The sequence below is a fragment of the Oncorhynchus masou genome, chromosome 28, assembly GCF_036934945.1.
Source record: "Oncorhynchus masou masou isolate Uvic2021 chromosome 28, UVic_Omas_1.1, whole genome shotgun sequence".
In the NCBI taxonomy this organism is placed as follows: domain Eukaryota; kingdom Metazoa; phylum Chordata; class Actinopteri; order Salmoniformes; family Salmonidae; genus Oncorhynchus; species Oncorhynchus masou.
Genome location: NC_088239.1, coordinates 82924155 through 82949122, shown reverse-complemented (window position 1 = coordinate 82949122; position 24968 = coordinate 82924155). Strand labels below are relative to the sequence as shown.

Below are 24968 nucleotides of genomic sequence, written 5' to 3'. Positions count from 1 at the left end.
GTGTAGGTGTTCATATTGAAACATGTTTTTTTAAGTTCCTAACTTATTTGAACAGTATAGTACAGGTTCATTTAGGGTACCCCTGACCCCACGTTTGGGAACCACTGTACAAACCTCTTTCTGCTTGCTTCCTCCCTCTCTCTGTCTCCTCACCACTGAGCTCCACGTCACTGTCTGTCTCTCCGTAGCAGAGCATGTGAGCGGAGTTGAGCGGTTGGAAATCCCTTCTCATCGCTCACGGAGCTCCGGCGCTCCATGTCCTTTCCTGCTGCTCTGCCACAAACCGCTCAGTGCCTACAGGATCACAGTGGGGAAAAACTGCAGCTCCAAATTCGTTCCATTCATTAAAATCGCAATTTAACCAACACCCATCTTTTTTGTTTTGTTACTACCTGGATCTACCAATTGGTTTATATGTATTGAAGCCAAACCATATGGAGTTGATTCAAAAGTATTTGAATAATAATGGAAAGGTGAATGTAAGAAGCGAACATAATTTCAAATAGGCTACATGTCATATTAAACAGCATATACAGTGCATTCAGAAAGTATTCCGACCCTTTGAATTTTTCCACATTTTGTTACGTTACAGCCTTATTCTAAAATGAATAAAATAAAAAATCCTCATCAATCTACACACCATACCTCATAATCACAAAGCAAAAACAGGTTTTTAGATTTTTTTTTACAATACATAAGTATTAAGACCCTTTACTCTGTACTTTGTTGAAACATCTTTGGCAGCGATTACGGCCTTGAGTCTTATTGGGTGTGACGCTGAAAGCTTGGTGTAACTGATGTGAAATGGCTAGCTAGTTATCGGCGGTGTGCACTAATAGCGTTTCAATCGGTGACGTCACTTGCTCTGAGACCTGAAGTAGTTGTTCCCCTTGCTCTCGGCTTTTGTGGCGCGATGGGTAACGATGCTTCGAGGGTGTCTGTAGTCGATGTGTGCAGAGAGGGTCCCTGGTTCAAGCCCAGGTAGGGGCGAGGAGAGGGACAGAAGCTATACTGTTACATTGGCACACCTCTTTAAGTTCTGTCAGGTTGAATGGGGAGCGTCGCTGCAGAGATGTTCGAGCGGGTTCAAGTCTGGGCTCTGGCTGGGCCACTCAAGGACATTCAGAAACTTGTGCATCCATCCTCCCAGTCTCTGCTGCTGAAAAACACCCCCACAGCATGATGCTGCTGCCACCACCATCCTTCACCGTAGGGATGGTGACAGGTTTCCTCCAGATGTGACGCTTGGCATTCAGGCCAAAGAGTTCGATCTTTGTTTCATCAGACCAGACAATCTTGTTTTTCATGGTCAGAGTACTTTATTTCCATTTGGCAAACTCCAAGCGGGCTGCCGGGCTTTTTACTGAGTGTCTTCCATCTGGCCACTCTACCATAAAGGCCTGATTGGTGGAGTGCTGCAGAGATGCTTGTCCTTCTGGAAGGTTCTCCCATTCCCACAGAGGAACTCTGGAGCTCTGTCAGAGAGTCCATTGGGTACTTGGTCAACATAAAGGCCCTTCTCCCCAGATTGCCCAGTTTTGCGGCCAGCTCTAAGAGTCTTCCATTTAAGAATGATGGAGGCCACTGTTCTTGGGGACCTTCAATGCTGCAGAAATGTTTTGTTACCCTTCCCCAGATCTCTGCCTCAACACAATCCTGTCACGGAGGTCTACGGACAATAACTTCAACCTCATGGCTTGGTTTTTGCTCTGACATGCACTGTCAACCCTAGGACCTTTATATAGACAGAATTTAAAATAAAAATCTGTTTTCACTTTGTCATTTTGGGGTATTGTGTGTAGATTGAGGAAAAATATGAATTTAATCCATTTTAGAGAATGAGGCTGTAATGTCACGTGGGAAAAGGGGAGGGGTCTGAATACTTTGCGAATGCACTCCAAATAGGTCAGGACCCTGACAGGGAGCCTAAGATGGAACCGATAATGAATTATTTAGGCTATATTATTTCAATTACTTCAAGGCTATAGCCTACAATGAAATGCGTTGTGACAAATTTGCTAGTGTGACACAATAGGTTGGTAGGGACATAAAGCGCTCAGCATTTAAACAACATTTCATTGTATTGAATCATTATAGTTTATAAATTGTTGCGTTTAGGCTGTGACTTACTTAGAATGACATTTAAAAATATATATATATATTTTAAGGAACACGAGTTTGGTCATCTGTGGTTTCAGGCTCATGTGATGGTGCCTGGAGAGCTGACCAGCTGACCATATCCTCTCCACACGTGTAGAGCCATCGGGGATGCTAGACACCCTTTTGGCCACTCCTGCCAGGCTGGGCAGAGATGCAGTATTTATAAAAGAAGAAATAATATATATATATTACTATATATATTATAGATATAATAATTAAGTTTATCCACCCACCCTGTTCCTTTATTTTAGCATGTGCACGTAGTGATTACACCATCATGTAGTAAGTACACCATCATGTAGTAAGTACACCATCACGTAGTAAGTACACCATCACGTAGTAAGTACACCATCACGTAGTAAGTACACCATCATGCTTTTGAGATAGGTGTCTTTTCAGATTCCACAATGATTCTTTAGTTGTGGACATTACATCACCACACTCCCTCTCTTTAGTTGTGGACATTACATCACCACACTCCCTCTCTTTAGTTGTGGACACTACATCACCACACTCCCTCTCTTTAGTTGTGGACATTACATCACCACACTCCCTCTCTTTAGTAGTGGACACTACATCACCCCCCCTACATCACCACACTCCCTCTCTTTAGTTGTGGACACTACATCACCACACTCCCTCTCTTTAGTTGTGGACACTACATCACCACACTCCCTCTCTTTAGTAGAGGACACTACATCACCACACTCCCTCTCTTTAGTTGTGGACACTACATCACCACACTCCCTCTCTTTAGTAGTGGACACTACATCACCACACTCCCTCTCTTTAGTAGTGGACACTACATCACCACACTCCCTCTCTTGGTCCTCATCTTTGTAAGTCACCTTGATTCAGCACCTGTGTGTTTCATCAGTTTCTTTACGAAAATGTTTAGTGAACTCCATGACAGTAGCTAAAGCAAGGGGTTACAGCAGCACACCAATAGACTACAAATTCGTGGTGGGGCGAGCATGCCACGAGCTCGTGAAAAGTGAGCGAAATTAGAGCTGGTGAAAAGACCCGACGCTCCAGCCTTTGAGAATCTTCCTCCAGTCAAATTGGCCACAGTCACTCCTCGCTCCACTCCAATGGAGTTATGAGAATTTATTAGCTTGTTTTTTTTGCTCCTGCTTAGGTAGGCTCCTTTTAAAGTTAGCTTCTTACTTCATCCTTCTATCTGGCTTAGTAACGTACTAACCAGAGCCCTTCGAAGTTACTGTAATATAAGTTTCTGCCGGCAGATAGCTACCTGACTGGCATATCTAGAAGCGACTATTTAATGGTCGACTTTGGGCATTAAAAACAGTCCAACTTCTCGTCTTTCTGAACTTGTAAAGAGAAATGGCGTGTGCTTTTGGTGGTTCATCTGTTTCATTCTGGTCATGCGTGCCCCGACCGTCGTAGCTAGTTCGTTAGCTAATGGTGCTTTTCAATACAACTGGGAACAAAAACAAAAACCATGTCAAATCACAACATCAGTGATCTTCTGATCGGAAAGCCAGAGCTCTAGAAAGAGGCCCCCGTTACCGATTAGGATTTCTGAGTTGGATGAATGTTCTAAACAAATTTTCCCAGTCGGAGCAATTTATTTCCCCAGAGTTCCAAGTTGTCTTGAACGCCCTGAAATCGGACTTTGGATATTTCCAAGATCTGAGGTCCACTTGAAGAAACTTTCAAAGTTCTTGAAATGTTCTGGATTGACTTACCTTCATGTCTTAAAGTAATAATGGACTGTCATTTCTCTTTGCTTATTTGAGCTGTTTTTGCCATAATATGGACTTGTTCTTTTACCAAGTAGGGATATCTTCTGTATACCACCCCTACCTTATCACAACACAACTTATTCACTCAAATGCATTAAGATGGAAAGAAATTTCACAAATTAACTTTTAACAAGACACACCTGTTAATTGAAATGCATTCCAGGTGACTACCTCATGAAGCTGGTTGAGAGAATGCCAAGAGTGTGCAAAGCTGTCATCAAGGCAAAGGGTGGCTACTTTGAAGAATACTTTGAAAATACATTTTTATTTGTTTAACACTTTTTTGGTTACTACATGATTCCATATGTGTTATTTCATAGTTTTGATGTATTCACTACTTTTCTACAATATAGAAAATAGTCAAATTAAAGAAAAACCCTTGAATGAGTAGGTGTGTCCAAACTTTTGACTGGTACAGTATATATGACCTATAATTAGTTACAATATGAGTGAAGTAGTTTTCCTTACAAAATAAATAATTTAGTCTGTTAAAAAGCATATTTTCTGTGTTGGAATGGTGTGGGCGTACCCCGACAACACAAGGGTGTGGGCGTACTCCGACAACACAAGGGTGTGGGCGTACCCCGACAACACAAGGGTGTGGGCGTACCCCGACAACACAAGGGTGTGGGCGTACCCCGACAACACAAGGGTGTGGGGCATACCCGACATTACACAATAATGTGGGCATTTCACTGACAACACAAGGGTGTGGGCAAGGACCCTTCGACAACACAAGGGTGTGGGCGTTGTTTCCCGACAACAGTCACCATTTCACTGTTAGTCTGCACCTGTTGACAACACAAGGGTGTTGGGCGCACCTGTTGTTTACCCAGGACCGACAACACAAGGGTGTGGGCAAGGACCCATCAGTCACCATTTCACTGTTAGTCTGCACCTGTTGTTTCCCAAGGACCCATCAGTCACCATTTCACTGTTAGTCTGCACCTGTTGTTTCCCAAGGACCCATCAGTCACCATTTCACTGTTAGTCTGCACCTGTTGTTTCCCAAGGACCCATCAGTCACCATTTCACTGTTAGTCTGCACCTGTTGTTTACCCAGGACCCTTCAGTCAGCATTTCACTGTTAGTCTACACCTGTTGTTTCCCAAGGACCCATCAGTCAGCATTTCACTGTTAGTCTACACCTGTTGTTTCCCAAGGACCCATCAGTCAGCATTTCACTGTTAGTCTGCTTCTGTTGTTTACGAAGCATGTGACAATTTGAACTGGTCTGTTTGAGATCCAAGTTTGAGGTGAAGATAAAAATTTAAAAAACATTTTCATCCAATTTATGATTTGGCCACATATGAGTATAGGATGAGTCAAAAGCATTATTTGAGTATGAGTTAACAGAATATTAACTTTTTAAAAGTAAACTTTCAGTGGGCAGTTACTTTAAAACTGCAATATTTTTTTCTCATCCTCATGACAAAATGTGAAGAATAGTGGACCCAATAAAAGTTATAATGAGAGGTCTATTTGGTCATTTTCACTTGAGGGACAGTTCAGCGTTAACAGGTGTCTTGTGTTACTTGTTTAACAGACAGACAGCATCCCCTCCAGTGTTGGCCTACAGGATGATGCCATGGAGGTGGAGCAGTCTGACCATAGGAAAGGAGACACGAGAAGTGATGACTCTGGAACTATGGATGAAAAGTATCCTTGTCCACCTCCAAAAAGGTATCCTTTCCAAAACGTTCTGCTAAAACTGGATGTCATTCAATGCTCATGGTTATTTAAATCCCCTTCCCCAATACAAATCCTGCATACCTGCATATGTTTAGACCAAGGCTCACCAACCATCTCCTACCATCCTGGAGGTTTTTCACTCCAACACAAATTTAGCACACCTGATTCTAATAATTAGCTGGTTGATAAGCTGAACCAAGTTGATACAAATCAGATGTTATTGGTCCATGCACATGGTTAGCAGATGTTATTGGTCCATACACATGGTTAGCAGATGTTATTGGTCCATACACATGGTTAGCAGATGTTATTGGTCCATACACTTGGTTAGCAGATGTTATTGGTCCATACACATGGTTAGCAGATGTTATTGGTCCATACACATGGTTAGCAGATGTTATTGGCCCATACACTTGGTTAGCAGATGTTATTGGCCCATACACATGGTTAGCAGATGTTATTGGCCCATACACTTGGTTAGCAGATGTTATTGGTCCATACACTTGGTTAGCAGATGCTATTGGTCCATACACTTGGTTAGCAGATGTTATTGGTCCATACACATGGTTAGCAGATGTTATTGGCCCATACACTTGGTTAGCAGATGCTATTGGTCACATACACTTGGTTAGCAGATGCTATTGGTCACATACACATGGTTCGCAGATGTTATTGGTCACATACACTTGGTTAGCAGATGTTATTGGCCCATACACTTGGTTAGCAGATGTTATTGGTCCATACACATGGTTAGCAGATGTTATTGGTCACGTACACATGGTTAGCAGATGTTATTGGTCACATACACTTGGTTAGCTGATGTTATTGGCCCATACACATGGTTAGCAGATGTTATTGGTCACATACACATGGTTAGCAGATGTTAATGAGAGTATAGCAAAATTCTTGTGCTTCTAGTACCGACCATGCAGTAATATCTAACAAGTAATATCTAACAATTCCCCCAACAACTACCTAATACACACAAATCTAAAGAGGTGAATTAAAATATGTCCACATAAATATATGGATGAGCGACGGCCGAACGGCACAGGCAAGGTGCAGCAGATGGTATAAAATACAGTATATACATATGAGATGAGTCAAGTAAGATATGTAAACATTATTAAAGTGGCATTGTTTTAAAGTGACTCGTGATCTATTCATTAAAGTGTTAGGTGATTGGGTCTTGAGTTAGTAATGACTTTTTAACAGTCTGATGGCCTTGAGATCTAAGCTGTTTTTCAATCTCTCAGTCCCAGCTTTGATGCACCTGTACCCCAGTTACAACTGGAGTTGGACTGAAAACCTTACAGGAGGGTAGCTCTCCAGGAACAGGGTTGTAGTGAAAACCTACAGGAGGGTATCACTCCAGGAGCAGGGTTGTAGTGAGTTAAAACCTACAGGAGGGTAGCTCTCCAGGAACAGGGTTGTAGTGAAAACCTACAGGAGGGTAGCTCTCCAGGAGCAGGGTTGTAGTGAAAACCTACAGGAGGGTAGCTCTCCAGGAACAGGGTTGTAGTGAAAACCTACAGGAGGGTAGCTCTCCAGGAGCAGGGTTGTAGTGAAAACCTACAGGAGGGTAGCTCTCCAGGAACAGGGTTGTAGTGTAAACCTACAGGAGGGTAGCTGTCCAGGAACAGGGTTGTAGTGTAAACCTACAGGAGGGTAGCTCTCCAGGAGCAGGGTTGTAGTGTAAACCTACAGGAGGGTATCTCTCCAGGAACAGGGTTGTAGAGCCCTGGTTTAGATCATACTCATCTGATTATTATTGTTTGTTTTCATTTCAGGACAGACACGGGGGAAACGCAGGTGTCGGCAAAAGAGAGACTTAAAATCTATTTCCACGCCATCCTCTCAATGGACTTCAATCTTGACCAGAATGAGGATCGCCTTTTCGTATGGGCAGGGGAGGAAACGGGGAGCTGGGAATCCAATGCAGTTGAGCTAACCGTGACAAAGTGGGTTCGCTTCACGTGTGTGTCTACTGTATGTTCAACCGGAATTTAGTGGTTTGTCCCATTTGGGGCACGTGATGTCATCATGTAACTATTAAAACCATCCGCTCCACGTTACATTCTAAAGGCCTACTGCTGGCAAAATCATTTTTCTTTAAAAAAAAATCTATATAACTATAAAGGTTATGTATATTTGCAGACAACGATTGTCTTGACTTTCAAGAATGCCTGAATTGCTGACCTTGCTTGGTGAAACTGGCTGGTTGCAAGTTTCCAAATTGTTTCAAATCTATCGGAGTGTGAAGTTTTCACCATCCCAATTGTTTCATATCTATCGGAGTGTGAAGTTTTCACCATCCCAATTGTTTCATATCTATCGGAGTGTGAAGTTTTCACCATCCCAATTGTTTCATATCTATCGGAGTGTGAAGTTTTCACCATCCCAATTGTTTCAAATCTATCGGAGTGTGTTTTCAGATCCCTGACAAGGTACAAAATAGTTAACCCACTGTTCCTAGGAGTGTGAAGTTTTCACTTGCCATTGTAATCTGATTTCACGATCTAAATAGGAGTGTGAAGTTTTCACCATCCCAATTGTTTCAGATCTATAGGAGTGTGAGGTTTTCACCCTGGCACGAACGCGGCTAAAAGTTGGCATATGAGAATTGTTAGAATATGGCAAATATGATTAAATTCTATCCATGCTGGCTTTTGCGACCTGAGACACAAGGTGTCAGCCTTTATTAATGCTCAATTTGCTTTAATGGAAACACTTCGACTGCATCTTTGTTCGACATTCTAGGTTTTGGAGAAAACATTTATTTTTGTTATTTTTTTAGGTGTGACTCATTTACGTCCAGCTGTTTTTATCAACGCGACAGTTCAATGGAAATACGCAGCGTGGCGATCCACTGAGAGGACACAGACGTCAGGTCAACGTCTAGCTTTGATTTACATTTGGTTGAGTTGTCAACTAAACGTGAATTCATTGGATTTAGGTTGAGTGAAGTAGATCAAATTCCCTTACATTGATGACTTTTTGCAAATCCAATCAGTTTTCTACGTTGATTCAATGTCACCACATGGATTTTTGTTGTTGTTGTTGAAATGTTGTGTAAACAATGTTGATTCAACCAGGTTTTTTTGCCCAGTGGGAAGCAAATCTATTTTCTATGAAAACGTTCTAAATGTTTGTGGAAACCTAGCTGTTGAACCCATATTTCTCCAACACTCACTGCCTCGGGTCTGCATTGAAACTGGGGCAACAGGGCGTTCAGTGTCGTTACTCCTGGCCTGTGGACGGCCCTTTCTAGGGTAATCAGTGTGGCACATATCGGAAAATACATCAGGTTAATCCAATATGCTTAAAACACCATGTGTGTAAGTTTAAATGTATTTACATGTTTACTTACAATCTCTCCAGGGAACTGGGAGTGCATGGATTCTTAGTCGAAGGAATCCTGGTCACTGACCAAGCTGTGTCCATACCATACCGATATATTGTCTACAGTTCCAAAAGGGCAACTTATGAGTACGAGTACATTGATTCTACACATCCCACCGGAAGAAGAAGTCTTTCTGTAAATAACAAACTACTCGATGAGGAAGGTAGGAGTTTTGTAGAATTTCTACAACTGTTTTCAATTGCAATGGGCTGCATTTAATTGGAACACATGAGATGGCAGCTTTTGGGTGATGCTCATCCCATTTTAGAACACGTTTTTTTAGCCTTGTCATTATGGGGTATTGTGACGTCATTATGGGGTATTGTGACGTCATTATGGGGTATTGTGACGTCATTATGGGGTATTGTGATGTCATTATGGGGTATTGTGATGTCATTATGGGGTATTGTGATGTCATTATGGGGTATTGTGTGACGATTGATGAGGAAAAACAAACAATTCAATTTTAAAATAAGGTTGTAACATAACAAAATGTGCAAAAAGTCAAGGGGTCTGAATACTTTCCGAATGCACTGTAGATTCAGCTTTGATCTGGCTTTATTAAGCACCATTCTCCATTCATCACAGAAAATTGCCAGAGTAGCCTGCTCTTTGGGCAGCTGAACAAGTAGAGCAGAGATTGTGCATAAAGAACAAAATCCCACTTATACACGTAAGCTTCAGACTTTAAAAAAAAAAAAAAATCTAAACTATTTTAGGTCAAACTCGACTGTAAACTAAGTTGAAATGAGTTTTGAGTCAAGTGCATAGTATTCCATTTAAAAAATAAAAAAAAACATTTTTAGCAACATATCAACTTATTTGTGCTGTCAAAATGTCTCTTTCCTGCTTTGCCAAGAACATCACATAAAACATGGGTTGGCTAAAGTGGCATCTTTTTTTTGTGTCCACTCCACTCCTCCTCCACCCCTCCTCCTCCCCCCCACCCCATCCCTCCACCCCACCCCACACCTCCCACACCCATCCCCTCCCCCCACCCCCCCTCCTCCACCCCCCCACCCCATCCCTCCTCCACCCCTCATCCCCCCACCCCACACCTCCTCCACCCCACCCCTCCTCCACCCCTCCCCCACCCATGCCCCCTCCTCCACCCATCCCCACCCCTCCTCCACCCATCCCCACCCCTCCTCCACCCATCCCCACACCTCCTCTACCCCTCCTCTACCCCTCCTCCTCCTCCCCTCCACCCCACCCATGCCCCCCTCCTCCACCCATCCCCACCCCTCCTCCACCCATCCCCTACCCCACCACAGGGGCTTGGCATCAGTATGATGACATTATCTGTGCCTCGCCATCCAAGGATGTGTCCAAAAGAATAATCCAAGGCAGAGAAATCGCAGGGAAGATAATGCTTCAGACTATTTTTGAACTCCTTCACAGCTGGAATGACATTCAACTCAACTGTTTCATGAAACGACTGATTCAATTTGAACAGATTTACAGGAAACCGTCATTGTATGCAGGCACCAACAAGAATATGAGAAAACAAGAAACAAATAAAGATGTGAGTTATTTTTAAAGAATTGTTAAATAAACATAATGGCATTCAGATAATGCATGGACCAGCGATAATGCATAGACGTTATGCCAAATTATTTATAGAAAAATACATGCTGTTTTACCGTGATTTAATAGTTGAGAAAGAAACGCATTGCCGTTTACAAATGTCTTAAACAGTCTTCTAACATTATGTTTTACTCCAAGGTTCAAAAGCTGCTGAAACAGTTCATTCTGGAGAGTGTGCTTCCTCAGCTGCTGAAGAAGGGAGAGGGAAGGAGTCCCACTTTTCAGGACCAAATGAAGGCCGCTGTGATCGTACTGTATATGCGTAAACATTATGAGATCCCACTAGAGAAAGCAGAAGTCGCTGGTTTATGCTTTGCTCTCTGTCTGCCCAACATGCCTAAAGACGAGTTCCTGAAGTATTGGACAGATTTTACACAACCCGTCGTACTTCTCAAAATGTGAGTACGTTGTGTTAACATTACAGTTCCTCAGCTATTGGCCTAAACCAAAAGATGGGATGCTTCACATACAATTCAATAACTCAAGTGGCAGTTACATTTCCCTACAGGTTTATATAGAGGCGGACGGACCTGAAGGCTGTTGGTTTAATGCTGCATTCATAACCAAATGGAAAGGTGGTAATTACCAGTTGTAAATACCAGTGGGATGCCTTCACATGCTTTCAACTCATTGAGAAACACAACTCCAGTCAAGTTGTAGAAACATCTCAAGGATGATCAATTGAAACAGGATGCACCTGAGCTCAATTTCGAGTCTCATAGCAAAGGGTCTGAATACTGATGTAAATGTGATATTTCGTATTTTATACATTTCCAAACATTTCTAAAAACTTGTTTTTCTTTTGTCATTATCGGGTATTCCAAATCAAATCAAAGTTTATTTGTCACGTGTGCCGAATACAACAGGTGTAGTAGACCTTATAGTGAAATGCTGAATACAACAGGTGTAGTAGACCTTATAGTGAAATGCTGAATACAACAGGTGTAGTAGACCTTATAGTGAAATGCTGAATACAACAGGTGTAGTAGACCTTATAGTGAAATGCTGAATACAACAGGTGTAGTAGACCTTATAGTGAAATGCTGAATACAACAGGTGTAGTAGACCTTATAGTGAAATGCTGAATACAACAGGTGTAGTAGACCTTATAGTGAAATGCTTACTTACATGCTCTAACCAATAGTGCAAAAAAGGTAGTAGGTGAACAAAGAGAGAGTGAAAAACAGTAGTGAGGCTATATACTGTAGAGAGGCTATATACAGTAGAGAGGCTATATACAGTAGAGGTTATATACAGTAGAGAGGCTATATACAGTAGAGGGGCTATATACCTTATACAGTAGAGGGGCTATATAATAGAGGGGCTATATACAGTAAAGGTCTAGACCTTAAGTCTAATACTGAATACATCTCTTCAGTGGGTCAGGTGTCTAGTAGACCTTACCCTTGCTGTCTCTGCCTGGCCGGTTCCCCTCTTTCCACTGGGATTCTCTGCCTCTAACCCTATTACAGGGGCTGAGTCACTGGCTTGCTGGGGCTCTCTCAAATGAGTGGGTTGATTCACTGATGTGGTCATCCTGTCTGGGTTGGGCCCCCAGTTGGGTTGTGCCGTAGATCTTTGCGGGCTATACTCAGCTTTGTCTCAGGATGGTAAGTTGGTGGTGAAGATATCCCTCCAGTGGTGTGGGGGCTGTGCTTTGGCATAGTGGGTGGGGTTATATCCTTCCTGTTTGGCCCTGTCTTTGGGGTGTCCTTAGTTATTCTCATCCTACCCCTCCTGTCAGCCTTCAGTATTTATGCTGCAGTAGTTTATGTGTCGGGGGGCTGGGGTCAGTTTGTTATACAGTACAGGTGTCCTGTAGAACCTAAGTGTGCGTTCTCTAATTCTCTCCTCTCTCTCTCGGAGGTGAGCCCTAGGACCATGCCCCAGGACTACCTGACATGAGGCTGTAGTCCACCTGGCCGTGCTGCTGCTCCAGTTTCAACTGAACCGCGGCCCTAGGACCATGCCCCAGGACTACTTGACATGATGACTCCTTGCTGTCCCCAGTCCAGTGCTGTGCTCCAGTTTCAACTGTTCTGCCTTATTATTATTCGACCATGCTGGTCATTTATGAACATTTGAACAGCCATGTTCTGTTATAATCTCTACCCGGCACAGCCAGAAGAGGACTGGCCACCCCACATAGCCTGGTTCCTCTCTAGGTTTCTTCCTAGGTTTGGCTTTTCTAGGGAGTTTTTCCTAGCCACCGTGCTTCTACACCTGCATTGCTTGCTGTTTGGGGTTTTAGGCTGGGTTTCTGTACAGCACTTTGAGATATCAGCTGATGTACGAAGGGCTATATAAATAAATTTGATTTGATTTGATTTGATTTAAAGGGGCTATATACAGTAGTGAGGCTATATACAGTAGAGGGGCTATATGCAGTAGAGGGGCTATATGCAGTAGAGGGGCTATATGCAGTAGAGGGGCTATATGCAGTAGAGGGGCTATATGCAGTAGAGGGGCTATATGCAGTAGAGGGGCTATATACAGTAGAGGGGCTATATACAGTAGTGAGGCTACATACAGTAGAGAGGCTATATACAGAAGAGTGGCTATATACAGTAGAGAGGCTATATACAGTAGCCAGAGGTATATACAGTAGAGGCTACATACAGGGGCTATATAGTAGGGGCTATATACAGTAGGGGCTATATACAGTAGAGAGGCTACATACAGTAGAGGGTGAATAGCTGTCGGTGGCATGAAAAGGTTTTTGATGAATAAATAAGTTGTAGGTGTGATGAGGGCTTGACCACTCACTGACCAATCAACTATCCCCATTGTTCCCTATTGCTTAATATTGCTGGCCGATTATTGACGGTCTTTGTTTTGTCATCAACTCCAATTTGGCTGAAGGGTCTGGATTATTCTCATCCTAGCCCAGTGTGGATTGATTGGATTATTCTCATCCTAGCCCAGTGTGGATTGATTGGATTATTCTCATCCTAGCCCAGTGTGGATTATTGGATTATCATCCTAGCCCAGTGTGGATATGATAGGATTATTCTCATCCTAGCCCAGTGATTGGATTATTCTCATCCTAGCCCAGTGTGGATTGATTGGATTATTCTCATCCTAGCCCAGTGTGGATTGATTGGATTATTCTCATCCTAGCCCAGTGTGGATTGATTGGATTATTCTCATCCTAGCCCAGTGTGGATTGATTGGATTATTCTCATCCTAGCCCAGTGTGGATTGATTGGATTATTCTCATCCTAGCCCAGTGTGGATTGATAGGATTATTCTCATCCTAGCCCAGTGTGGATTGATTGGATTATTCTCATCCTAGCCCAGTGTGGATTGATAGGATTATTCTCATCCTAGCCCAGTGTGGATTGATTGGATTATTCTCATCCTAGCCCAGTGTGGATTGATAGGCTAATTTGTAAATAGCATTATGCTAAATAGGTTTGGCTTGTTTCTAGTCCACATTGTTGTAATTGGCTTCAACATGTAGTCTAGGCATGTCTTTACACATCACATAGACATTACTTCTCCCTAAACAGATTGCCAGAGCTGTTGGTGATATTACTTCTCTCCTAAACAGATTGCCAGAGCTGTTGGTGACATTACCTCTCTCCTAAACAGATTGCCAGAGCTGTTGGTGACATTACCTCTCTCCTAAACAGATTGCCAGAGCTGTTGGTGACATTACCTCTCTCCTAAACAGATTGCCAGAGCTGTTGGTGACATTACCTCTCTCCTAAACAGATTGCCAGAGCTGTTGGTGACATTACTCTCTCCTAAACAGATTGCCAGAGCTGTTGGTGACATTACTCTCCTAAACAGATTGCCAGAGCTGTTGGTGATTCTCATCCTAAACAGCCCAGAGCTGTTGGTGACATTATTCCTAAACAGATTGCCAGAGCTGTTGGTTATTCTCTCCTAAACAGATTGCCAGAGCTGTTGGTGACATTACTTCTCTCCTAAACAGATTGCCAGAGCTGTTGGTGACATTACCTCTCTCCTAAACAGATTGCCAGAGCTGTTGGTGACATTACTCTCTCCTAAACAGATTGCCAGAGCTGTTGGTGACATTACTTCTCTCCTAAACAGATTGCCAGAGCTGTTTGACATTACCTCTCTCCTAAACAGATTGCCAGAGCTGTTGGTATTACTTCTCTCCTAAACAGATTGCCAGAGCTGTTGGTGACATTACCTCTCTCCCACAGATTGCCAGAGCTGTTGGTGACATTACTTCTCTCCTGATTGCCAGAGCTGTTGGTGACATTACCTCTCTCCTAAACAGATTGCCAGAGCTGTTGGTGACATTATCTCCTAAACAGATTTCCAGAGCTGTTGGTGACATTATTCTCTCCTAAACAGATTGCCAGAGCTGTTGGTGACATTACTTCTCTCCTAAACAGATTTCCAGAGCTGTTGGTGACATTACTTCTCTCCTAAACAGATTGCCAGAGCTGTTGGTGACATTACTTCTCTCCTAAACAGATTTCCAGAGCTGTTGGTGACATTACCTCTCTCCTAAACAGATTTCCAGAGCTGTTGGTCTCTCTCCTAAACAGATTGCCAGAGCTGTTGGTGACATCTCTCTCCTAAACAGATTGCCAGAGCTGTTGGTGACATTACCTCTCTCCTACACAGATTGCCAGAGCTGTTGGTGACATTACCTCTCTCCTAAACAGATTGCCAGAGCTGTTGGTGACATTACTTCTCTCCTAAACAGATTGCCAGAGCTGTTGGTGACATTACTTCTCTCCTAAACAGATTGCCAGAGCTGTTGGTGACATTACTTCTCTCCTAAACAGATTGCCAGAGCTGTTGGTGACATTACTCTCTCCTAAACAGATTGCCAGAGCTGTTGGTGACATTACTTCTCTCCTAAACAGATTGCCAGAGCTGTTGGTGACATTACTTCTCTCCTAAACAGATTGCCAGAGCTGTTGGTGACATTACTTCTCTCCTAAACAGATTGCCAGAGCTGTTGGTGACATTACTTCTCTCCTAAACAGATTGCCAGAGCTGTTGGTGACATTACTTCTCTCCTAAACAGATTGCCAGAGCTGTTGGTGACATTACTCTCTCCTAAACAGATTGCCAGAGCTGTTGGTGACATTAAACAGATTGCCAGAGCTGTTGGTGACATTACCTCTCTCCTACACAGATTGCCAGAGCTGTTGGTGACATTACTTCTCTCCTAAACAGATTTCCAGAGCTGTTGGTGACATTACTTCTCTCCTAAACAGATTGCCAGAGCTGTTGGTGACATTACTTCTCTCCTAAACAGATTGCCAGAGCTGTTGGTGACATTACCTCTCTCCTAAACAGATTGCCAGAGCTGTTGGTGACATTACCTCTCTCCTAAACAGATTGCCAGACCTGTTGGAGAAACTGATAGACATTGCGAAGGAGGAGGGGATTCTAGTGATTCCCATGCTCCATCTCGTCAAAGGTTCCTCCAAACCCTTTGAACCAATCCCTGTCACAATCACACCAAGTTGCAAGACTTGGGTAGGTCTGCAAAAAGTGACCAACACGTCACAGAACAACAACGACAGCAGGTACCATATTTCTCTCCCATTTCACGTAGACAAATATTTGTGACTATCGGGGTTTGGGGTCTGTTCCATTTCAATTCGGCGAATTCAGTCTGTAAACTGAAATTCTCATTTAAATGTTTTGTCTCATAGAAAACCAGTGAGGAAAATTTGAATTAGAATCTGTTTAGGCCTAGTGAATTCACTGAATTGAAATGGAATTAGCCCCAATTCTGGTGACTAAAAAAATTGAATCCTTTACTTAGCTTAGTTTAGTCCTCTTACATTTTTTTGTGGGGGGCGGACGTTGCTAATAACCCTTAACTCCTCCATTTGTAGAACAATGTTGAATCTCATTAAAGCCAATGGACATTTAGTGGAGATGGACAGACTAGCGAGCCGTTCCTGGATGTGTCTACTGGCCGTAGAGGATCTGGTAGAATACAGCTCCATCGTCAAAGTTGAGCTCCTGGACATGCTTCTTGTTTTCACTGTGAAGGCTCCTGTGAGTGTATCCAGCAGCAACAATGGGGTGAGATAAAATCACTTACTGTAGTTGAAGACATTGTATCGTACTGAGGTAACGCCCCAAGAATGGTACTAACTTAAATGTTATTTTCATGCTTTACAGAATTTCACTGCCACTCTTTCACATATTCAAAACCATCTTAAAGAGCAAAAATACAGGTGATTTGACATACTTGTCTAATGAGTTTGTTTCAATATTGACAGTTGACAGTTGACATTTGAAAACTACACGTCTTTTTTTGTTTTTTTTTTTTTTGCAGTTGTTTCAATGATGGTTATGGGAGTGAGTGCTTGGCAACAACAGTGGAACTGCTGAAGAAGATATGCAATGGAGGTCGATCCTCAAAATTCACAGCCATCCCTGTAGACTGCGTGAGCTTGTTAGTCTCAGTATCAAACTTTTCCCAGTCCAAGGTATGTAGAAATGATATTTACTGTTACCATTATTTAATCGGGAAGGTTTATGGAGAACACATTCTCTGTGACAAAAACAACCTTGACGACCTGACCGTTCTCTTTCACAACAACAATATATAAAACAATGCTGGCAATATACTGTCCGGTATTAGAATGGTTTTGAACAATTCACTTGTTGAAAGAACCTAATGTCAGGCAGTGTCCCTGTTGCATGGCTGCATTACACCGCATGTAATAATATCATTAAGAATATATTATAAACTGGGTGGTTCCAGTCCTGAATGCTGATTGGCTGACAGTCGTGGTATATCAGACCATATAACCACGGGTATGACAAAACATTCGTAGTGCTCTAATTTACATTGGTAACCAGTTTACAATAGCAATAAGGCACCTCGTGGGTTTGTGATACATGGCTAATATACCACGGCTAAGGGCTGTGTCCAGGCACTCCGTGCTGCATCGTGCCTAAGAACAGCCCTTACACATGGTATATTGGCCATATACCACACCCCCTCGGGAGCGTATTGCTTAAATAAATGATAGGTTATATCCTCAGCAGTCTTGACTCTCTGAGGTAATGGAACCAGTGTCTTTAAACCTAAAACATTGGCACCAGTCTCACCAGTCAAATCCCATAGTGTGTTCCTAGTATTAGACTTAATGGGATGTAGACTATGGCTGTGTACGAATACTCATACTAGTGTCAAAGACACGACACTAGTGTTCTAAGGTATGCATTTTAGGTATGCGAAAACAGAAAGTTTTGTATGCTTTAAATGCCAGGATGTCGTATTCATTTCGGCTTTTCATCTAGTAGAATTCCGCTGCACACTTTAAAAAGACGATGGTCTTTCCAGATTCACATGTTTAACAACCGCTGATAATCAAATAATGAGATAAGGGGACGCGCTGTACCCAGACATGTATGAATGGTGGGAAACAACCGAGTCTGCATTGGATGAGGATTTCTCAGTATGTCAGTGTGTTGATATGTGTTGCTTACTGCATTCGTTTTTTACTGAACAGTAAGTATGTACTGTAGTAGGCAAGACAGATTTCGGACACAGCCATTAGATTTCCTACTGCCAAACAGTAATTACGAGACCTTATGTAAGCCTATAGAGTAATAGATTTTGTTTGACATGTTCTAGAAGCGCGGGGGGGTGGGGGGCGTTTTCATGAAACCTGGTTGTCAAATTTATTGGTGGCTTGTATACAAGGATACCATACAATCAATCAAATCTCGAAATCTTAATCACGTTTTCTTATCATTTTTTTTTAAAACAAATGGATATGATTTACTTGTTTTGAACTAATCCTTGTGGGTTCTGTATTTCCTAAGAGTAATATCCTAACCTGAGATCTGTGATACCTCAAATGATTGCAATCATTTTCAGAGATATGTGTGATTTAAGATTAAAACGGTTCCATTTTTTAATTTTTTTTATGTAATTTTGAAAATTACTTTTTTTTATTTTTTTCAAGACATGTGATGAGGGAGAAGACACTATCCGTTCAAAGAATCTGAGGCTGCTGTCTGAGTCAATCGACATCGTCAGATCCTGGATCAGTACGACCTTCAAAGACAAGTTGCGCGATACCTCAGAGATCAAGGTGAGAGAATTACTCAACTTTTTAATTGCACAGATTATGGACCAAGCATTTTTTTTAATAAGAAGCTCCATTGTTAATGCGGTGACCTTTCACTTGCGTTCAGCTGTGTCCCATGTTACGTTTACATGGCTGTGTTACATCGCATGTAATAATATCATCAAAAAAAAAATATATATATTATAAACTGGGTGGTTCGAGCCCTGAGTTCTGATTGGCTGTCAGCCATGGTATATCAGACCATATTTGAAAATAAAATACCCTTTATACCCTGATGAAGACAGCTTGGCTGTCGAAACGTTGGTATTAAAATGTTTGCATCTGAGCTCCTAGAGTGTTTCGGCTCTCTTTTATTTTCAAGTTTCTACTCCGCTAGCCAGCACCTCGTCTTAATAGGTGTGCGTTTCTTTTTCTTCTATATCAGACCATATTACCACGGTTATGACAAAACAATTGTATGCATATATGAGCCTTTTTAATATTGTCTTATAATAAGGATTTACGTCTCTCTTCGTGGTAACATTTCAACTGACTCAAAACAGATTCTGATTGGCTGTCACCCGTGGTATATCAGATCATATACCACGGGTATGACAAAACAATTATACGCATGTTTGAGCCTTTTTAATATTGTCTTATAATAAAACAGCTGCTATTTAGTCAGGAATTCTCTTATAAGACATCAGAAAGGGGTCATGCATCACAGGTTTCATAACGTAATCACACATGCTAAATAAATATATCATTAAATAAATAGTTACTGTACTAATAAGTTCATGTCCGATTCGTTAATGCCGTATGTTGTCGCATGGCAGTTTTTTAAAATTACATTTAAAAAGTATTGTTGTACATCAATTTGTTAACCACATGCTCTCCTTATTGGCTATGATTCACAGATGTGGAATAGCATCATCTCTCTCAGTTTTGTAAATGTGGATTTCACCAAGAAATGGAGACAAACCTTCTGTACGGATTTAGAGGGCAAACTTAAACAGGTGTGGAACTGCTACAAAGAGCATTGATTTTAACTCTTATTATTATTATTATTATTTGTGTCCAGTGGAGATGTTTTGATTTGTTAAAAACACATTTTCAGATCTCCTCTCTGGATCAAATAGAGATATACTGCTCAAAGATGGAGGAGATTGATAACTGTCATCCAAACATGACTTGTAGTATTGAGAAATGTGCTCTTGAAGCTGTCCCCTCATTGTGCCAGGTATGAGTACACCTCAAGTAGTCCACATGGAAACACATGGAAACCTTTAAATACTCATATTTCCGCCCCACTTTTTGGGGCCTAATGCTTACAGGATTACTTTTGTTGGTAATAAATACAGGTAACTGCCAAAATAATAGAAACACTTGAGTAAATGGTTTTCTGGTGGCTCTGTTGTGGTGTGGAGTGCATTTTCCTGGCATGGTTGAGTTCCACTCAACCCCTTAGAGGCCAAGGTAAATGCCAGTAAATACACAGCCATTGGGTGAATCATTTCTATCCTGATGGAAGTGTTCTCTTCCAGGATGACAATGCCCCCCCATCCACAGGGCACGAGGGGTCACTGAATGGTTTGATGAGCATGAACACGATGTAAATCGCATGCATGGCCGTCTCAGTCTCCAGATCGCAACCCCAATTGAACACTTATGAGAGATGTAGGAGTGGGGCCTGGGACGGCGTTTTCCACCAGCGAATGACGTCACATCCCTCCAATAGAGTTCCAGATACTTTAAGAATCTAAGAATCCAAAGTGCTTTGAAGCTGTTCTGGCAGCTCATGGTGGCCCAACACCCTATTAAACACTATGTTGAAGGGGGGGGTTCCTTTTATTTTGGCAGTTCCATGAATGATTCAACGTAGGCATATATATATATATATATGCACATGCTGCATTACAAATGGAAAATGATCTTGAACTAATGTAATTTTAATGATTTTTCTCACACAGAGTAAATCAGAGGGGAAACTCTTTGAGAGGTTTCAGATTAACAGGAAGTTTGGGAAACTCATCTCAGCCATAATCCAGAAAACCTGGCCAAGAGATAACCATGGAAACAAGGACGAGATGGTCTTTCAACACCTCATGACTTGGACTGCAGCCAAAAATATATTTGAACTACATGGTACTTACACTTTCCTATTTTAAGCATCGTGTAAGCTCAAACAATTCATCCATTCAAACACTTAAAATGTAATGTGTGTCTTTCTTGGTGTGTCGTTTAGGTGCTGATGAAAAGCTGATTGAGCAGCTCTCTAAAGAGGCCAAGGTCAAAATTACTGAAGCAATCTCATCCTTCAAAGTAATTTGTAACCAGCTGATCAACGGAAGCATCAAGATCAAACTGCTCAATGACATCTTGGAAAAGAAAGATACTTTCACAGAGCTGATGGAGATAGGTAATGGAGATAGCTGATGGAGATAGCTGATGGAGATAGCTGATGGAGATAGGTAATGGAGATAGGTAATGGAGATAGCTGATGGAGATAGGTCATGGAGATAGCTCATGGAGATAGGTCATGGAGATAGCTCATGGAGATAGCTGATGGAGATAGGTAATGGAGATAGCTCATGGAGATAACTGATGGAGATAGCTCATGGAGATAACTGATGGAGATAGCTGATGGAGATAGGTCATGGAGATAGCTCATGGAGATAACTGATAGCTGATGGAGATAGCTCATGGAGATAACTGATGGAGATAGGTAATGGAGATAGCTCATGGAGATAGCTCATGGAGATAACTGATGGAGATAGCTGATGGAGATAGGTAATGGAAATAGATGATGGAGATAGAACACACAACCTTCCATTACCTATCTGGGGCAGCAGGTAGCTTAGTGTTTAGAGCGTCGGGCCAGTAACTGAAAGCTTGCTGGATCGAATCCTGACGAGGTAAGAATGTGTCGTTCTGCCCCTGAACAAGGCAGTTTAACCCACTGTTCCCCAGTAGGCCGTCATTGTAAATAAGAATTTATTCTTATTAACTGACTTGCCTAGTTCAATAAAGGTTCAATTTAAAAAATACACTGCTCAAAAAAATAAAGGGAACACTAAAATAACACATCCTAGATCTGAATGAATGAAATATTCTTATTAAATACTTTTTTCTTTACATAGTTGAATGTGCTGACAACAAAATCACACAAAAATTATCAATGGAAATCAAATTTATCAACCCATGGAGGTCTGGATTTGGAGTCACACAAAATTAAAGTGGAAAACCACACTACAGGCTGATCCAACTTTGATGTAATGTCCTTAAAACAAGTCAAAATGAGGCTCAGTAGTGTGTGTGGCCTCCACGTGCCTGTATGACCTCCCTATAACGCCTGGGCATGCTCCTGATGAGGTGGCGGATGGTCTCCTGAAGGATCTCCTCCCAGACCTGGACTAAAGCATCCGCCAACTCCTGGACAGTCTGTGGTGCAACGTCGCGTTGGTGGATGGAGTGAGACATGATGTCCCAGATGTGCTTAATTGGTTTCAGGTCTGGGGAACGGGCGGGCCAGTCCATAGCATCAATGCCTTCCTCTTGCAAGAACTGCTGACACACTCCAGCCACGTGAGGTCTAGCATTGTCTTGCATTAGGAGGAACCCAGGGCCAACCGCACCAGCATATGGTCTCACAAGGTGTCTGAGGATCTCATCTCGGTACCTAATGGCAGTCAGGCTACCTCTGGCGAGCACATGGAGGGCTGTGCGGCCCCCCCAAAGAAATGCCACCCCACACCATGACTGACCCACCGCCAAACCGGTCATGCTGGAGGATGTTGCAGGCAGCAGAACGTTCTCCACGGCATCTCCAGACTGTAACGTCTGTCATGTGCTCAGTGTAGACCTGCTTTCATCTGTGAAGAGCACAGGGCGCCAGTGGCGAATTTGCCAAACTTGGTGTTCTCTGGCAAATGAAAAACGTCCTGCACGGTGTTGGGCTGTAAGCACAACCCCCACCTGTGCACGTCGGGCCCTCATACCACCCTCATGGAGTCTGTTTCTGACCGTTTAAGCAGACACATGCACATTTGTGACCTGCTGGAGGTCATTTTGCAGGGCTCTGGCAGTGCTCCTCCTTGCACAAAGGCGGAGGTAGCGGTCCTGCTGCTGGGTTGTTGCCCTCCTACAGCCTCCTCCACATCTCCTGATGTACTGGCCTTTCTCCTGGTAGCGCCTTCGTGCTCTGGACACTACGCTGACAGACACAGCAAACCTTCTTGCCACAGCTCGCATTGATGTCCCATCCTGGATGAGCTCCACTACCTGAGCCACTTGTGTGGGTTGTAGACTCCGTCTCATGCTACCACGAGAGTGAAAGCACCGCCAGCATTCAAAAGTGACCAAAACATCAGCCAGGAAGCATAGGAACTGAGAAGTGGTCTGTGGTCCCCACCTGCAGAACCACTCCTTTATTGGGGGTGTCTTGCTAATTGCCTATAATTTCCACCTGTTGTCTATTCCATTTGCACAAAGCATGTGAAATTTATTGTCAATCAGTGTTGCTTCCTAAGTGGAGAGTTTGATTTCACAGAAGTGTGATTGACTTGGAGTTACATTGTGTTGTTTAAGTGTTCCCTTTATTTTTTTGAGCAGTGTATATATATAAAAGAAAAAAAAGAGATGATCACAAGCCTTCAAAATAAAATATATATATATATATATTTTTTGTAGGCTTGTGATCATCTCTTTTTTTCTGCTCATGAGGAAATGGGTAAGTCATAATGACATTAATGGCTGTGATATGCTTGTTTGGATCTCAATGCAGATTGTCTATCTTTGAATGAGAAGAACCAAGGCAAGAACCGTGCCTCTGTGGAAACGCTCCTCAATCTGAGGTCTGAGGAGGCTAGAGCTGTCAACCATGAGAAGGAGCTGGTGGAAATCTTGCTCACCATGAGCCGCAAACTAAATGAACACATCACAGGTGTGTGTGTGTGGTGTGTGTGTGTGTGTGTGTGTGTGTGTGTGTGTGTGTGTGTGTGTGTGTGTGTGTGTGTGACTGGGAGAATCTGATTGTAATACCAAAATCTTTACTGTTTTCATGTGCCATTGCAGTTCATTTTGGGGACATGGAAAAGAGACATCTGACCAACATTGAGGACATGACCTTGGACCAGTTCATGAAGGTTCACCCGTTTGACCAGCCTTCCTCTGGAATGCATGGTGTGGTTACCTACTTTGATCTTGATCAGAGCATGCGACAGATGGCAGATGTTTGGCACATGTTTGGAGACAGCCACATATTCAAGATGTTGTGGGAGAAACAGACCAAAGACTTTGCTTCTGAATTTGATTCCTTAGTAACACCAAAGGAGGTAACCAATGGTATTTTTAGACCTTGCTACGCTAAATACAAGAAGATCTACGAAGGCCTGAAGAATGGCAGTCTCAAGCTTAAAAGGGTTGATATCCTCTTCAATGACTACAAGGGCAAATATGAAAAGCTGGCAATGGATTTGGATATTATGTGCAGACTTAACAAGTCAGATAACAAACACTGGATCAAGGAAAGGGTCCAGCAGATTGAACAGTACCACGGCCTTCACTTGGCTGTGAAGTCTGCTCAAGTTATTATGAAGGTCAAGGAGACCCTAAATCTTCAAGGCGACTTCAAGGCCCTACAGACACTGCTAGACATTGTAAGGAGCTGATTTCTGAATTCAAATTGTCTACATTTTTGTGAAAAACTCTCATTTTGTTTTTGCATGATTTTACTCAAAACCCCATAGTGAAATAGATTTACTTTAAGCGTGAAATGAGAGATAATCAATGAGGGCAGGGGGAGTCCTGTGTAAATAATTTAAATAACCCTTGATGAGAAGTGCTCCCGACACGCAGCGGAGGGGCTGACCTAGCATGTAGTGGGTTAGTTCCGCAGGACTCAACAGAGTCCTGAGTTATCTAACGCGTACACCATGGCTGTTGCCACAGAAAACAATACTAACGCACACATTTGCCAGTAGAAAAGTTTTCAATTGAAATAATTAATTGTGTCCTTACTCCCGAGTGACGCAGCGGTCTAAGACACTGCATCTCAGTGCAGGCGTCACTGCAGTCCCTGGTTCGAATCCAGGCTGCATCACATTTGACTGTGATTGAGAGTCCCATAGGGTGGCACACAATTGGCCCAGCGACGTCTGGGTTTGGCCGGGGTAGGCCAGTCATTTTAAATTAGAATTTGTTCTTAACTGACTTGCCTCGTTTAAATAAAGGTTAACTAAAAAATTTAAATAAAAGATTCTGTGAACATCCACTGAAGCTAGCTAGCTAACTAGTTATCTAGGTTACAAAAAAACAAACAAT

The 24968-nt window shown here is 42.5% G+C and overlaps 1 protein-coding gene across 1 annotated transcript in view; it reads left to right on the top strand.

Annotated features, from left to right (window-relative positions):
• LOC135518415 (E3 ubiquitin-protein ligase rnf213-alpha-like) overlaps positions 1-24968 on the top strand; it is a 106365-nt gene that overhangs the window by 15168 nt on the left and 66229 nt on the right. The window contains 16 exon segments of the mRNA XM_064943587.1: positions 5473-5609; positions 7409-7579; positions 9000-9184; positions 10296-10546; positions 10747-11006; positions 15942-16133; positions 16449-16641; positions 16741-16796; positions 16898-17051; positions 18543-18671; positions 19565-19663; positions 19765-19887; positions 20618-20792; positions 20893-21066; positions 23431-23589; positions 23721-24304. Coding sequence (XP_064799659.1) covers positions 5473-5609; positions 7409-7579; positions 9000-9184; positions 10296-10546; positions 10747-11006; positions 15942-16133; positions 16449-16641; positions 16741-16796; positions 16898-17051; positions 18543-18671; positions 19565-19663; positions 19765-19887; positions 20618-20792; positions 20893-21066; positions 23431-23589; positions 23721-24304 — 3042 coding nt within the window.